Source organism: Zootoca vivipara, chromosome Z1 (assembly GCF_965207765.1).
Source record: "Zootoca vivipara chromosome Z1, rZooViv2.hap1.1, whole genome shotgun sequence".
NCBI classification, from domain to species: domain Eukaryota; kingdom Metazoa; phylum Chordata; class Lepidosauria; order Squamata; family Lacertidae; genus Zootoca; species Zootoca vivipara.
The window spans coordinates 55,119,243-55,136,286 of NC_142583.1; the positions used below are offsets into that span (position 1 = coordinate 55,119,243).

Sequence of the window (17,044 nt, forward strand, 5' to 3'; positions counted from 1 at the left end):
AGAAGAAGAAGAAGAAGAAGAAGAAGAAGAAGAAGAAGAAGAAGAAGAGGAGGAGGAGGAGGAGGAGGAGGAGGAGGAGGAGGAGGAGGAGGAGGAGGAGGAGGAGGAGGAGGAGGAGGAGGAGGTGTGGGGAAAGAGGAGGCCTATCAACATATAGTAGGAATGCAGATTTGCTGCAGATTGTTGGAATTCTGTGTTTGCAGAAAGCATCAGCTATTGCTGGACAAGCACCCAGTTCTAGCATTGCTAAATATAGGGCAACTAGATGTAGATGATGCAGAGATATTTGTCTTGTACTAGGTATTCAGTGTGCCCTCCAACCCTGGCAATGTGGTTATTGGGTGCCTTTTTGTCCCTTCTGCACTGCAGATAAGGAATTGGATCCCCAGCCATTGACACAGGATGTGTCCATGCTGCTTTTTATAACTGTGCTAATATTATTATTATTATTATTATTATTATTATTATTATTATTAAAAATGTGTGTGAGAGAGTAAGAGAGAGAGAGCGCGCACAGCTGTAAACTAGTAATTCAAAAGACCTTTAGAACAGATCAAAGAGATCAAATCACATTTTCTTGCTTAAGGGCACAAATGTTTAACAGGAGGTGGATTGTTGATATTTTTTGTAATTTGGCTGAGCCGAAAGTTCATCAGGACAAAGGATAGTGGGATAAAGGGCACTTCCACTGTTACTACTTTTGGATGGGATTGAATCACATCCTGGAATATCCTGGCTGTGGATCCAACTTTTTACAGTAAGGAAGGTGATAGAGAAATGCAATAGAGAGTGCAGGTTAACACTTAGTTGATGCAATGTTATCTAATCTCTCCACAAACAAATCAGGCTGAATGCTCAATAAACAGTTTGTCCAGATTAAGGTGCTTGGGAGCCCTAGTGCAATACCCTCAAGCCCCCTTCCTCCCCAAAAAGGAAGGCATGAATTAAGGTACCACCCCCCAAAAATATTGTAGTTTCTCATAGACCTTAACTCTTTCTTTGTGTTAGAGCACAGTGGGTGTTTTGTGCACCACACACAATCTTGGGCCGCAAAAGTGTGCATTGAAAACGACTATATTCGTGAAAACAACATACAGAAATGCATTGTATCATTATATTATATTGCTTGCAAAAATGTGTATTACTCAAAACTGCAAACAGAAAAGTGAGACTAGGAGATAAGACAAACTACAAAGAATTTAGCTGCCATTGTGGTACAAAGGAAACACCATCCTTTCCAGATTTGTCAATGGGATTACGGAGGTTTCCTTCCGCAGCTTTTCTTCTTAGTGAATTCCCCCCCCCCCCACTACAACATGCTAGGCTTCATTGCTGTTCTCTTGCAAGAGATACTGGGTGTGTTAGCTCCTGACCACAGTTTTTTAAACCAGAAGTCTAGTGACCATTCACTGTAGGGTTTCCATTGTTTAGCTTTCGCTACTCCATCTGCTACCAACAGCTCGTGTGGAATCAGCAACGTGAAGTACAAAGACTCCAACAAAGAAGCAGTTGGATTGGTACTGGCCATGTTCACTGGATTGACTTTTGTTCTGGACCTGGGACAAAAATGCAAACCGTTGCAATTTCTGATTCTGTTTCTGACAGAATTATCTGACATCCCTACTGGGTTCTGTCTTCATGCTTTACTCTGCCATTGGTGCTGAAATCTCAATAAACATTCCATTCTGAAAGTTTTCAACAACAGGATACAGTGGTACCTCGGTTTATGTACACAATTGGTTCCGGAAGTCTGTACTTAAAGTGAAGCGTACTTATTGAAGCACACTTTCCCATTGAAAGTAATGGAAAGTGGACTAATCTGTTCCAGACGGGTCCGCAGAGTACTCAATCTGAAGCGTACTTAACCCGAGGTATGAGTGTAATTGGTTCCGGAAGTCCGTACTTAACCTGAAGCGTACTTAACCTGAAGCAAACTTTCCCATTGAAAGTAATGGAAAGTGGATTAATCCATTCCAGACAGGTCCGCGGAGTACTTAAACTGAAAGTACTCAAACCGAAGTGTAGTTAAACCGAGGTATGACTGTATAACCATCACATATGATAGTAAGAATCTTAATCCAGTAGAGGATGGTCAATTTAGGCGATTCGGGCTACTCGGAGTATGACTTCGTTAGATACAGCATCATCAACAAAGAGAATTTGGATGTTACAGAAGACTGCCCTGACATTAAACTCCAGAGTACACAAAAATGTGTGTGCAATTCACAATAAACTGATTTCTCGCACGGTTATTGTGATACGAGCTAACATAAATGTTTGAAACACAGCTCTTCTGAGCTGTCTTTCTCTGAAAGCAGCTTTCTCTGAATCTTTGCTTCGGCCTGCAATTAATATAGCAAAATTACTAATATTATTTCCATTAAATTTATATACTACTTGAAAACAAATTTATACATTACTTTATAAAACGAAACAAAACCTCAAAGATAACACAGGAAGTTTCAGAAATTTTTACAACAATAGATTAAAACATGCAAAAAGTTAACCTACTAAAGGCAGTTAAAATCCACAGCAACCTTCTAAGCATCTGGGTAGGCTTGTTTAAACAATAATGTTTTTTAGCAGGCACAGAAGATAATACTTGATATCAAGGCCATCATAAAATGCCATCAGTCATGGCCCACACCCAATTCTCTCTTTCATCTGACAGTTTTATAAGGTATTTTGCATATCATTTACATAGACAAGATGGTGCTTTGGGGCCCTTCTGAACCCACAATCCTATTTTAAATTGTGCCATGTACAACCCATTAAATGAACAAAGGTATTTGAATACTTTTTGCTATGTGTGGATAATCGTGGAAATAATTCCTAAGGTTGAGCCCACTTCTACCCCTCAAACGCCACAGGTAAAGTTTGTTTCCAGGCAGCACTACTTCACAGGTTGCAAGTTCCGGCTTGCTTGAATCTTCCTCCGCACATTATATTCCCTGCACTTGGCATGTCAGGGACAAGGATACGCTGGAAAAGCCATTCCCCCTGATGTTAAAGGGCACAGGCCTTATTTTGGATATATGTGATGACCAGGGTTCCCTTAAATCCCTGTATCCACTAATGACTATTTGCTGGTTGGAACTTCTTGAACAGCATTAGTGGTGGGATTCCAGCTACTGCAAAAATTGACAAGGCTAGAAAAAAAGGCAAACCACACAGTGGGGCGCATAGTAGAGGCTATGGGCGGAAGGGTGATTAGCACCTGAACATCACATTTGATAAGGAGCCACGATGGGGTGCATTTATCTGAATCTGGCAATAATGCATGGCTCAGTGACATCTCAGAAAGCTTCAAGGCTTGGTTGCAGATGTAATGGTTTGGTGGCACACCCTATTGGCTTGGGTGGCTGTTAAGGTATTGGGTAAACCTTAGTTTTTGGTGGAAGGGAGGTTGTAGCCTCTGCTTGCCTCCCAAGTGCAAAGGGATATTCCAATAAAGCAGTGTTTCCCAAACTTGAGTCTCCAGCTGTTGTTGTACTACAACACCCACCATCCCTAGCTAGCAGGACTAGTGGTCAGGGATGATGGGAATTGTAGTCCCCAAAACAGCTAGCGACCCAAGTTTGGGAAACCCTGCAAAAGGATCTCGAAGGAGTGGTTTCTGTTCTGCAGCCCAAGCAGGAGAGAAGGCCATAGTACTCCTCAAGGCAGCAACCATGCAGGGGGTTCCTACTTAATGTGTGTCATTAGGGGCCTCTTTGCCTTCAGTTGACCCCACAGATATACAGGTGGGCTAGCACTTAAAATGATTTCCCCAATGCCTGGTGAACCCCTTCCTCTGTAATCAATAAAGTTGTGCCAATATTTGACCCAAGCAACGTGTCCCATGTGTTTTTTTCAAGATGGTCATGGGTGATGGGGGCATGTGACTCACACAATGTCTCTCTACAATCCCCACCCTCACAGTAAGGGTGTTGTTTCTTAACATCACAAAAATACTAATTTCCTTGAGTGCAATCTAATGCACGATGTGCTGTACTGCAGCTGAGGACTGTTAACCTACTTCCTTCAAAGTTGTGAAATTGCAGGTGGAATCAAACTGAACGTAGAGGAGTGGCCACATTTCTTGGCGTTGAACTGGGGAAGGGTTACGTTTAGTTGAAAGATAAGCCAAAGAAGAACCTTTGTACTTCTAGAAGTTCTGAAACGACACAGAGGAAGCAAATACGGTGGATTACAAAGTTCTACATCATGAGCACTGCAGGGAAAGTAAGTAGATGATTTCTTTTAAAGTTGCTTTTTCAACCCCAAGATGCATAAATACCTATAAGGGGGGGGGGGAGTCTTATTGTACTATAAGCAGGAGCATTACGTTCCTTGAGGATCATCCAATAAGTTCTTGCAAGTTTCATCCTAGGGGTTCCTGAAAGTTTCTTCTATTTTCCTCCTCCCTGAACGCCATGCACTAATACCATACCAGTGCATTTCAAACTTGCTGTCAACTGGGGAGGGAGAAACATCCAGCAAGTTGAAAACTAGCTCAGGGCTTCAGTTGTAAACAACTTAACCAGGGAGTAAGCCCTGATGAAGATTGTAAAAAGATGTCTAATTGTAAACCTGCAATAGGCAGGACTTTTTTTTTTCAGCTGGAACCCACCAGAACTCAGTTCTGGCACCACTCAAATGTGTGCCATTGCCATTATAAGAGAGCAAAGGAGGTATTCATGGTGAATATTAAACATGCACAGGATTGCAATGTTAGCTGCGTGGAAAATAGTACAGTATATGATCTTCTTTTTTGAAATTTTTTTATTAAAGATTTCTTGAATTACAAAGTTGTGTGCAGTGTCTCTCATATTTTTACATGTAACATTTTTGCAAATCAGTTTCATTTGTTAAGACACTAAGAAGAAAGAGGGAAAATGAGGTAGGACATTGAAATCAGAGCTGTCACTGTAAACTGTTTTGAGGTTTTGTAGAATCAAGTGGTGTATACATTTTATTGGGGGTGGAGGATGTCCACAAAAGGATTGCACAGTTACATACAGAAACGCTGTTATGATATTCTATTATCTCAGGTCATTAAGTGCAAAGCTGCCGTTGTCTGGGAAGTCAATAAACCATTTAGTATTGTGGAAATAGAAGTTGCCCCACCTAAGGCACACGAAGTTCGTATTAAGGTAAGAGAGACAAACCAAAAATGGCATTTCTGCAAATTGTTAGTATCTGCACTAGGGATGGAGAAATTCAGTTCAGTTTGCACTTAAAGATAAACCTGCCTATAAATTAAAACATTCCCACACTTGCATTCAAAAACAATATGAGAATGGGGAAGGGCTGTAGCTCATGGAGGAGGAGCTGTTTTGCTTGCAAAAGGTCTGAGGATGAATCCCTGGTATCTCCAGGCAAGTGTGGGAGAGTCCCTAGTCGGACTCTCTGGAGAGCTGCTTTCAGTCAATGCGGAAAATGCTAGATGGACCAATGGTCTGACTCAATATGATAGCAACAACAACAACAACAACAACAACAACAACAACAACAACAACAACTTGTATCCCACCCATCTGACTGGGTTGCCCAGCCACTCTGGGTGGCTTCCAACAGAACATTAAAAACACAACAAAGGTCAACACTAAAACTTTGAATTGTGCTTGGAAACACATGGGAGTCATTGTAGATCTTTAAAGACGAGTGCTATACAGTCCTGGGGGCCACTCCCAGTCACCAGTCTGGAAGCTGCATTCACAAAAACCTGCAAACTAATGTGGATATGTGGGAGTGTTTTGAACCCCTTGGAAACCTTGCAAGTTGCTGCAGGAGAGCAATATTGTGGGCAATATCATGGGAATGGTGTTTCTAGGACCAAGGTGAAACTCAAAAGCTCCCTGGTTAATTTTTGCTATTGGATGATGGGTGTCGATTAAATACCTTCCATTCCCCACCCCCAAAAAAACCCTGTTAAGTGGAGATCTTTAACCCAGTCTGAATTAGATGTGAAATCATTTTCACACATGAAATTATTTTTAATTACTTTTAAATATTTGTATATGTTGATCTGTTTGTAATTGTTTCTATTATTTATGATTTTACTGTGATATCATTTTGAGATATCTTATGGGAAGCAATTATTGAACTGAATTTTTAAAAATAATATAAAATAAAAAACTTTCTCCTTTGAAACAGATTTTGGCGTCTGGAGTCTGTCGCTCTGATGAACATGTGCTGAGTGGGGCATTGCAGGTAAAATTCCCCATTATTCTTGGTCACGAGGCAGCTGGTGTGGTGGAGAGCGTTGGGGAAGGAGTTACCTGTGTGAAACCAGGTAAGGTAAAGCAGAGTGCAACCAGAAAATATCAAGCCACAGTTTTGGTCAACAAGGATCAAAGGAAACTAGGAGAGCCCACCAACTGGAGGAAGAATGACCAAGAAAGTGTTTTCTTTAGGGAAGGGCTCTGGGCCAGTGACTAGATTTTAAATGTAAATGCCAGAATTTTAATCAATTGCTAGACATTTCTGAATAGGAGTCAACAACATTATTTCTACTTAACTGGTGAGATTACTACTACTACCGTACTACTACTACCACTATCACTTGCCAGGGTGGGTCACAACTACTTAAACTTGCAATATTAATTTACAACAAATTGCAGTTCAGAGAATAGTGTAGGCCCTATTCTCTCGTGCCAAAGGCCAGGATTACTATACTGCCAAAACTCCAAAGTTTTGATGCAAGACGAACTACCAAAAGGGCCCCTTCTACTGATTTGAATGTCCAAGAGCAGGCATCCTCAAACTTGGCCCTCATCCCTAGCTAACTCCCATCATCCCTAGCTAACAGGACCAGTGGTCGGGGATGATGGGAATTGTAGTCCCAAAACATCTGGAGGTCTGAGTTTGCGGATGCCTACCCAAGAGGGTGTGCAGGGTCTGTAGGGGAATAGACAACATTTCAGCTATTGGGTGACTAATTTGTTTAGGGAATCAAACACTAAGATGAGCAGCTTGAACTGGGCCTGGAAATAAAGTGGCAACCAGTGGGCATGCATGAACAGTGCAACCAACACATGCACATTAAAGAACCCGCTTCCTGAATTCAAGCTGTGCTCCCCACTTCAAAGCTAGCTGCACAAGAGTCTGTAACGTTCATGACATACCCTCCAACATTGCTCAGATGAAAATAGGGACATTTCTCACTTCCCCTCTCCAACTCCTCAACCCCCCCCCCATTTTGTACTGCCCCCTGCCCCCAACAAAGGCTGGCTTGATAAGATATGGGTTATAGCAGGCACGTCCAACAGGTAGATTGTGATCTACCAGTAGATCACTTGATGTCTGTGGTAGATCACTGGTGGATCACTGGCTGCCCCCAAACAAGCTCAACAACTTTTGGCTCAAGAACAAAGCATTTCCTATCAGAGGAAGGGTAAGGACCATCGCCACTGCATCAATGCGACACTGTACACATGGCCTCCACCATCTTGAGAAAACCCATTAATCCTGATTTGATTTGATACTGTGGTAGATTTACAAAAAGAAAACCACACCACAATAAATAAATTTTAGAAAGGGGAAAGATTAGAAACAGACACACAAAGCAGTAAAAATAAAAAATACAATAAAAATTCCTTGCACTCCACTTTGGTTGGCTCCCTTGGTAGCCAATCAAAGAGAGTTCCCAGCACTCTGGTGGAATTCTGAGGCACTTCATCCCCAGACTCTGGTCTTGCTCAGCTGACCCATCACACTTTATGGGAGTTGTAGTCCGGCAACATCTGAAGGACTGAAGGCTCTCCATGCTTGTGGTATGTACCAGCATGTCTGAATATTTTAAGCAGGCTAATGATGGTATTTTCATGATTCCCAGGAGACAAAGTCATCCCATTCTTTGTCCCACAGTGTGGAGAATGCAGCGCCTGCAAACATCCCAGAGGCAATCTGTGCAAAATGAGCGAGTGAGTTGAAGTTGTTATTTGCAACAATATTAGAAACACCAGCAGTGCACATGTTGGATTAAAGAAAACCCAACCCAAAGAACGATTTCCCTTTCTTCATCTTTTAGCCTTGGCGTCTCTACTGGATTAATGCCCGATGGCACCAGCAGGTTCACTTACAAAGGCCAGCAGGTCCACACCTTTGCCAGCACTAGCACCTTCACAGAATACACCGTGGTGCATGAGTCTTCGGTGGTCAAAATTGATGCTGCTGCTCCTCCAGAAAAAGTGTGTCTGATTGGCTGTGGGTTTTCTACTGGCTATGGTGCTGCCATCAACAGTGCAAAGGTAAGGATTAAAACATTGGTAATGCTTATATTCAGTGTGGGCAATTTGTGGCAGGTCTAGACAGAAACAGGAGGACGGGTGGGCTCTTGGGCTGCCCAGAGCCAGGTAAAAGCACAGTCTTAGTCCTCCACCATCCCATCTCTCTCTTGGATGCTTTGAACATCAAGGAGCAAGCCCATCCACAACCAATTGCCATGGGGAAGCACCCTTGCCATCATATACTGAAGGAGAGACCCAAGTACTGCAGGGGGTTGGATTAGATGGTCTCTTTCAACTCTACAACTCTATGATTTCAGGTGGAGCCTGGTTCAACCTGTGCCGTTTTTGGTCTGGGAGGAGTTGGCCTCTCAACTGTCATGGGCTGCAAAGCAGCTGGAGCTTCCCAAATCATCGGGGTCGACATCAACAAGGATAAATTTCCCAAGGCTAAAGAGATGGGAGCTACAGAGTGTGTCAACCCTCTGGATTTCAAGAAGCCCATCAATGAAGTGCTGTTTGACTTGACAGACGGTGAAGGTGTTGACTATTCATTTGAAGTGATTGGGCGCACAGACACCATGGTACATGCATGAAGACAGGATTTTACTGTCATATTTTGAAAAGGGAAGATGGAATTTCATGTATTCCTGTTCTTCAGCGGTTCCTACTTTTAACTGGGTTGTGATCCGATAATCTGTTGCAGCAAGGGCCTTGGGGTTCTGAGACAGTAGAACGTTTCAGAGTTTCAAACATCCTCCACCCATTGATCAGATAACTTATAATGGGAATAATGGGAGATGGGACTCAGGCATGAGGGGCTAATGGAGGGGTGAGAATGATCCTTTGGGGTGATTCTTCTCTCCCACAGAAGCCCACCCCCAGCATCTCCTCCCACATTCTTCAGAAGGCCCTAACCACCCAAAACAGCTTTTCAGGGTGTGCATGTAGCTGGGCATGGGATGAAGAAAAGATAGGGATGTTTTCTTCCATTGCAATTAATATGCTTTGAACAGTAAAATCTTTGAGAGGTCTAACAGTGTCATGGAAGGTGATCATGGATGATATTTCTCCTTGGCTTATTTCAAGCGTCATGCCTTTGGATTTCCCCCAGACTGCTGCCTTGGCTTCCTGCCACATGAATTATGGGACCAGCGTGATTGTCGGAGTGCCCCCTTCAGCTTCTGAAATTACCTTCTCTCCAGCACTTATCTTCACGGGTCGCACTTGGAAAGGATCTATATTTGGAGGTATGGGCCTACTAGCTTTCTAACAAGAGGGCACATTTCAAATTCTAAGAGAGTGTTGAGGGTGCCAGTCACAAAATAACTTGGGCCATAAGACATCTGTCATGGGGAGCATGGCATAACCCATATTAGAGAAATACCATGATTTGTTAATTATTTCCCTACCCCCAGCAAATACAATTTAGATTTTTTTAAAAATCATGCACTTATCATGTGAAATACATTTAAGATCTCATGCAGTTTGGCCCCTTGTAGGCTTTCCATGCAAGCTCTTGGGCCATAATTACTACGTTAGTATCTCCTCTATCTCCTTCCCTCCCACCCACAGATCTGTCATAGCATCCAGCGCAATCTCATTGCATAACCCAAGTACAAGGACGGATTCAGGCTATAAATCTGTGGGACTGCCAGACCTTTAAGCAACATTTTGCTCCTTTTTTATGGCATTGTAATTGGAGTATCATATCTTAACTGTGCACGTTCTGTTTTCAGGTTGGAAAAGCAAAGATGCTGTTCCCAAGCTGGTTTCAGATTACATGGGGGGGAAGTTTGTTCTTGATCCACTAATTACCCATACTTTGCCTTTTGATAAAATCAACAAGGGCTTTGAACTGCTGCGTTCAGGAAAAAGGTAATACCTCTCCCCACCCCCAGTAGCTAAAAACCTCTCATTTCACACTGACTTGGAGACTCTGGGGTGCTGGAGACAGGGACCCTCCTAGGATCCAGCTGCAGTAATAGTCATGGGTCTTCAATGCCATAGGATCTCAGATCACTACACCCAAACGGGAGAAAATGTGGTGTAGAGGGTAACAAAGTGGGCTAGGGGGTTAGTCTGCAGACTAAAAGTGGACTAAAAATGTTGTATTGCAGAGTGTTCCTGTACAACGTGGGGAGGGGGGAAATTGGATCCAGTCAATGGGCCAGTTCCTCCGACTGCAGTAGCTTGTTGACCTGTCAATCACATGACATGACTATATTGGGTGACCAGGTTTTCCTTTGTAGTGTGAGCTGGGCTTGTGTACACATCCCCCAACCCCTCTCCAGTTTAACTCAAGACTCATTCACTCCAACACCCAAGGAGGGCTCTTTTGTCTCTCCCCCACCCCCACCCCGGTAAGACCTAGATTGAAAACGAAGTCTACGCTTTATTCATCTACAAAAAAGTGGCCAAAACAAAACAGAGAGATTAGCTTGATCATGGTTAGATTCTAGTACTGAAAGTTGCATGAGCTATTTATGTACAAAGAAACAGAAGACAAAATGGGGAAACGGACACCTCAAAGAATAAAAATGAATAAATAAATGGGACAATGAAACCCATGTGGAAACAATGCAATGTACATCCATGCCAATATGGATGTTCACAAGCAAGACTTTCACCACAACTGTGGTCGATCTGCATCCCATTAGGCTGAGCAACAATTGATTTATAAATGAAATTGATACTGTTTTGGATGGGGCAATGAAATTACATCCATAAACTGTTTACCTTGATGCTTCTGTTAGGGACAAATAGGCATTCGTATTCAGCTTCCTGTGATGCCATAAATGAATAGAATCGACTTCTTGTGCCTTTTCTTGTGCAATTCTTTTTCTTGCAATCAGTTTTATAAGCTTATCACTAGGCTTCTTATTTCCTCTCATTGTCTTCTATCACTTTATTTCTTTATAAATGAAATCCTTCTAATATAATGTTAAGTATAAAAAAGGTTTCCTATTTCTCTATAGGTTCAAACTTCCCTCTCCACTCTGAAAATTACTCACTGTGTATGCTATATACTCTTCCTAGTTCTGTTCCTCTGACTGTAAGTTGTGTTAATATTGAATTTTAAAATATTGTGGTCTAAACCACAGAGCCACGGGCTTGCCGATCAGAAGGTCGGCGGTTCGAATCCCAGCGACGGGGTGAGCTCCCGTGGCTCAGTCCCAGCTCCTGCCAACCTAGCAGTTTGAAAGCACGTCAAAGTGCAAGTAGATAAATAGGTACCGCTCTGGCGGGAAGGTTAATGGAATTTCCGTGTGCTGCTCTGGTTCGCCAAAAGAGGATTTGTCATGCTGTCCACATGACCCAGAAGCTGTACACCGGCTCCCTTGGCTAGTAAAGTGAGATGAGCACCGCAACCCCAGAGTCGTCCGTGACTGGACCTAATGGTCAGGGGTCCCTTTACCTTTACCTTTTAACCCACCTGGAACACGATGGCAGAGGGTGGGTAATAAACAGAATGAATGGATGATACTTAAAATATCACCTTCCCTTAATATCAACCGGATCAAGGCTTTCCTTTGAAATTCGCGCCAAGATCTTAAACCTACTGAAATATTAGCCTACTAACATTAAAAATCTAACAGATATTATCACCCTTCCATTTAAAACTGTTTCTTAATGTTTCAGTATTCGCAGTGTCCTGGTATTTTAAAGTCCATGCTGATGAGGAAGAATACAAGACAATGACCTTTGCAAGCTCAGGTTGCCACATTGCCTAGTAGGATGTACTGTATGTGAAGATGATTGGATTCTGCAATGTTGTCACTGGCAATGCTCATTTATCAACACGTAGGTCTACCCCAAGACTGTCACGTTTTCCCTCCAAATGCAACAGAAGAAAATTACCATAAAAACAATCTTATGTTGTGATTCAAACTATCACTATCCTGTTTAATGAAGCAACAACACAAATAATTATTATCATGTATTTCAACGGTGAGCGAGTGGGTAGTTTAGGTAGCTGTCTTATATATATATTTGGGGGAAAGTCACACTGAACCCAGCGGAGTATACATGCTGTAAATCAGTAGCTTGAAATTTCTCTGCAGAGATTCCTAAGCATTGGTGGGTACAAAACTACTAGTACTAGAGAAGGTCAGCGGTTTGAATCCTCGCAACGGGGTGAGCTCCTGTTGCTCAGTCCCAGCTCCTGCCAAACTAGCAGTTCGAAATCTTTGGATAAAATACTTTTATTTCTGTACAATGAATAGCAAATGTGTGCTCTGTACGTCCTGTTTTCTTGTTTCATGCTTTGTGAAAACATCAATTTTTTTAAAAAAAAAATGAAGAGCAGAGAAAAAAACCCTTTTTCATGTGATTTTTAAAAATAGAAATCAAAGCAAAATATTAAAACCATGATCCAGGAAAACAGCTTTTGTGTGAAGAGCCTCACTTCCTAAATCAGGAACTAGATGTAGATGATGCAGAGACATTTGTCTTGTACTAGGTATTCAGTGTGCCCTCCAACCCATTTACAGTGCGCAATGTGGTTATTGGGTGCCTTTTTGTCCCTACTGCACTGCAGATAAGGAATTGGATTCCCAGCCATTGACACAGGATGTGTCCATGCTGCTTTTTATAACTGTGCTATTATTATTATTATTATTATTATTATTATTATTATTATTATTAGTGTGAGAGAGAGTAAGAGAGAGTGAGAGAGAGAAAGAGCACACAGCTGTAAAGAAGTAATTCAAAAGACCTTTGGAACAGATCAAAGAGATGAACGCTGTACAGTACTTGCATTTTAATCTAAATTAGCACCAGCATGCAAAAAAACAATACCGGGGGGGGGGGAGGGTAGGAGAGAGAGAGCTTGCAAATCACATTTTCTTGCTTAAGGGCACAAATGTTTAACAGGAGGTGGATTGTTGAGATTTTTTGTGACTTGGCTGATCCGAAAGTTCTTCAGGACAAAGGATAGTGGGATAAAGGGCACTTCCCCAATGTTACTACAGTACTTTTGGATGGGATTGAATCACATCTTGGAATATCCTGGCTGTGGATCCAACTGTTTGCAGTAAGGAAGGTGATGGAGAAATGCAACAGAGAGTGCAGGTTAACACTTAGTTGATGCAATCTAATCTCCCCACAAACAAATCAGGCTGAATGCTCAATAAACAGTTTGTCCAGATTAAGGTGGTTGGGAGCCCTAGTGCAATACCCCCAAGCCCCCTTCCTCCCCCAAAAGGAAGGCATGAATCAAGGTACCACCCAAAAAAAAGTATTGTAGTTTCTCATGGTTCTTAACTCTTTTTTTGTGTTAGAGCATGGCAGGCGTTTTGGGCACCGCACACAATCTTGCGCCGAAAAAGTGTGCATTGAAAACGACTATATTCGTGAAAACAACATACAGAAATGCACTGTATTTCTTGTTATATTATATTGCTTGCAATAATGTGTATTACTCAAAACTGCAAACAAAAAAGTGAGACTAGGAGATAAGCCAAACTACAAAGAATTTAGCTGCCTTTGTGGTACAAAGGAAACACCATCCTTTCCAGATTTGTCAATGGGATTGCGGAGGTTTCCTTCGGCAGCTTTTCTTCTTAGTGAATTCCACCACCACCACCCAACCCACCTCTGCATACAACATGCCATGCTTCCTTGCTGTTCCCTTGCAAGAGTTACTGGGTGTGTTAGCTCCTGACCAGTTTTTTATACCAGACGTCTAGTGACCATTCACTGTAGGGTTTCCATTGCTTAGCTTACATTACTCCATCTGCTACCAACAGCTCGTGTGGAATCAGCAATGCGAAGTACAAAGACTCCAACAAAGAAGCTGTTGGATTGGTACTGGCCATGTTCGCTGGATTGACTTTTGACGCCAAAGATGTATGAAAGCAGCAATTTCTATCCAAACTTGTCTTCATTATAATCTGCTACAGTTTGGTTTTCCCCAAATACTGCATGAATTGTGTCACTGTTGGCTATTTAATGTAATTTATGTAATTTACATAATGTTTAACTTATGCAATTATCCCACCATTTCAGTTGTAAGGAAAAAGCAAAACAAAATTTTAAAAGAGTCATTAATTACATATCTGTTGTGCAGGGCCGGCTCTAGGTAGAGTCCCAGTGATGCGGGGCGCCGGGCCGGTAGGCAGGGCGCTGCGCTGCAAAGCTGCGTGGAAGCCATGCTGTGCCCTGTGAGGGCGGGGGCGCCGGAGCAATCTCCGCCCCTCAGCACCAGGGCGTGCGACCTGCTCAAGACTGCCCTGCTGTAGTGGGGTTTTGAAAACAACAAGGGTTGACTGAATACTGATCGCATCCATTGGATTGGTACTGGCCATGTTCGCTGGATTGATTTTTGTTCTGGACCTGGGACAAAAATGCAAACAGTTGCAATTTCTGATTCTGTTTCTGACAGAATTATCTGACATCCCTACTGGGTTCTGTCTTCATGCTTTACTCTGAAATCTCAATAAACATTCCATTCTGAAAGTTTTCAACAATGGGATACAGTGGAACCTCGGTTTAAGTACACAATTGGTTCCAGAAGTCTGTACTTAACCTGAAGCATACTTAACCTGAAGCGAACTTTCCCATTGAAAGGAAAGAAAAGTGGATTAATCTGTTCCAGACGGGTCCAGAGAGTACTCAATCTGAAGCATATTTAATCCAAAGTATGAGTGTAATTGGTTTCGGAAGTCCGTACTTAACCTGAAGCGTACTTAACCTGAAGCGAACTTTCGCATTGAAAGTAATGGAAAGTGAAAGGCGAAAGATTTATACGATCTCATACTTGCTCCATGAAAAAGTTAAAGTCCACAAGGGTTTCTTAAATCATTTAATAAGGAAATCTTTGTATTTAATATGGACAAAATATAAAGGTATATTGGAACCTAAGATTCCCTTATGGATGTCACCAATAAATGTAATAACAGTTAAAAAACTAAACATGGAGGAAAAAGTTGCCCCTTATTATGAATTATTGGGAAATATACAAAAGGAACCCAAATTAAGAAAATATGATGAAATTAAAAAACACCTTTTGGATTGGCTGCAATATTTTCAAATAAACCAGAGATTCATGGAGGATAAAAAAATTGGGAATTGCAAAGGAGAAGTCTAAATTTAAAAAAGAATTAATACATAATGATAGAAAACACATTTCACGCATGTACAACCTGTTGCTGGAGTGGGAGCTCAAAGAGGAGCAAACCAAACCAACTATGATGAGATGGGCCCAAGATCTCGGACACAATGTCCTTATGGAACAGTGGGAGAGGCTGTGGAAAATTGATCTAAAATTTACTGCCTGTTACAACTTATGTGAAAATATGTGAAAATATTCTAAAAATGATGTACAGGTGGTACCAGACGCCTGAAAAATTAGCCAAGATGTATAAAAATAAGTCACCAAAGTGTTGGAGGTGTGAGAAGGAAATAGGAACTCAAATGCATATGTGGTGGAAATGTGTAGAGATAAGCAAATACTGGAAGAACATCTATGAAGAGTTAAAGAAAATGCTGAAATGTAAGATCTTAAAGAAGCCAGAGATGTTCCTATTAAACATAATACCAGAATATATTAAAAATGCAAATAGAATATTACTTATGTACGGTATTGTAGCTGCGAGAGTTCTGATTGCAAGAAACCGGAAAAATAAGAGTGCACCAAATATAACAGATTGGCAAATTTTAATGAAGGAATATTCACAGCTAGCAAAAGTCACTGGAAAAATTAGAGGGCAATCAAAACAAAAAATAAAAAAGGAATGGAGGATTTTTGATGATTATATATTAATAAATGAAGTATAACCAAATCCTGAAGGCAGATTAGAATTGAACCAAGTTAAAGCTTAAAGGAAGAGAATATAGAAGTAAAATTTGTGTGTGAAATAAGACGGATAAATATAAATTACATAGGATTTGATTGGAAGACCTTTTTCTTTTTTTCTTTTTAATGTTTTTTTATTTCTTCTTTCTTACTTTTACACCTTTTCTTTGAATGTGAAATTTTTTTGTATATAACAATGAAATATCTTTTCTCTTCTGTTATCTTTTTTTGTAAAATGAATATAGGCGATTTATGTGTATGGTTTTTAATGATTGAAATAAATAAAAACATTTTTTTAAAAAAAGAAAGAAAGTAAGTAATGGAAAGTGGATTAATCCATTCCAGACGGGTCCGCGGAGTACTTAAACTGAAAGTACTCAAACCGATGTGTACTTAAACCGAGGTATGACTGTATAACCATCACATATGATAGTAAGAATCTTAATCCAGTAGAGGCTGGTCAATTAAGGCGATTAGGGCTACTCGGAGTATGACTTAGTTTGATACAGCATCACCAAAAAGAGAATTTGGTTGTTACAGAAGACTGCCCTGTCATGAAACTCCAGAGTACACAAAAATGTGTGTGCAATTCACAATAAACTGATTTCTTGCACAGTTATTGTGATACGAGCTAACATAAATGTTTGAAACACAGCTCTTCTGAGCTGTCTTTCTCTGAAAGCAGCTTCTCTGAATCTTTTCTGCGGCCTGCAGTTTATACTGTATAGCAAAATTACTAATATTATTTCCATTAAATTTATATACTACCTGAAAAAATGTATACATTACTTTATAAAATGCAACAAAACCTCAAAGATAAAACAGTAAGTTTCAGAAATTTTTACAACAATAGATTAAAACATGCAAAAAGTTAACCAAATAAAGGTGGTTAAAATCCACAGCAACTTTCTAAGCATCTGGGTAGGCTTGTTTAAACAAGAATGTTTTTAGCAGGCACAGATACTTGATATCAATGCCATCAGAAAATGCCATCAATCAAGGCCCACACCCAATTCTCTCTTTCATCTGACAGGTT

At 41.1% G+C, this 17,044-nt stretch overlaps 2 protein-coding genes across 4 annotated transcripts in view; one reads left to right on the forward strand and one right to left on the reverse strand.

Annotated features, from left to right (window-relative positions):
* Nucleotides 1-17,044, reverse strand: part of CZ1H4orf17 (chromosome Z1 C4orf17 homolog) — a 164,338-nt gene that overhangs the window by 44,062 nt on the left and 103,232 nt on the right. The window lies entirely within an intron of this gene.
* LOC118083504 (alcohol dehydrogenase 1B) lies at nt 3,967-12,160 on the forward strand. Of its 3 annotated transcripts, none has more exons than XM_060278470.2 (9): nt 3,974-4,224; nt 5,034-5,135; nt 6,139-6,195; nt 7,852-7,907; nt 8,015-8,234; nt 8,531-8,794; nt 9,325-9,460; nt 9,950-10,088; nt 11,853-12,160. In XM_060278470.2, exons 1-9 carry the CDS (start codon nt 4,207-4,209, stop codon nt 11,875-11,877), a joined length of 1,017 nt encoding a protein of 338 aa, XP_060134453.1. In that variant the 5' UTR covers nt 3,974-4,206; the 3' UTR covers nt 11,878-12,160. The 3 variants fall into 3 exon arrangements, with proteins under 3 accessions (XP_060134452.2, XP_060134453.1, XP_060134451.2); XM_060278468.2 differs by having other exon boundaries at nt 3,975-4,224; nt 6,139-6,277; nt 7,820-7,907; XM_060278469.2 differs by lacking the exon at nt 9,950-10,088 and having other exon boundaries at nt 3,967-4,224; nt 6,139-6,277; nt 7,820-7,907.

Excerpts from the sequence above, each read along its gene's own strand:
- LOC118083504 (XM_060278468.2), top strand. Across the intron at positions 9,461-9,949 it reads GAAAGGATCTATATTTGGAG|GTTGGAAAAGCAAAGATGCT; the intron begins GTATGGGCCTAC and ends TTCTGTTTTCAG. Across the intron at positions 10,089-11,852 it reads CTGCTGCGTTCAGGAAAAAG|TATTCGCAGTGTCCTGGTAT; the intron begins GTAATACCTCTC and ends TTAATGTTTCAG.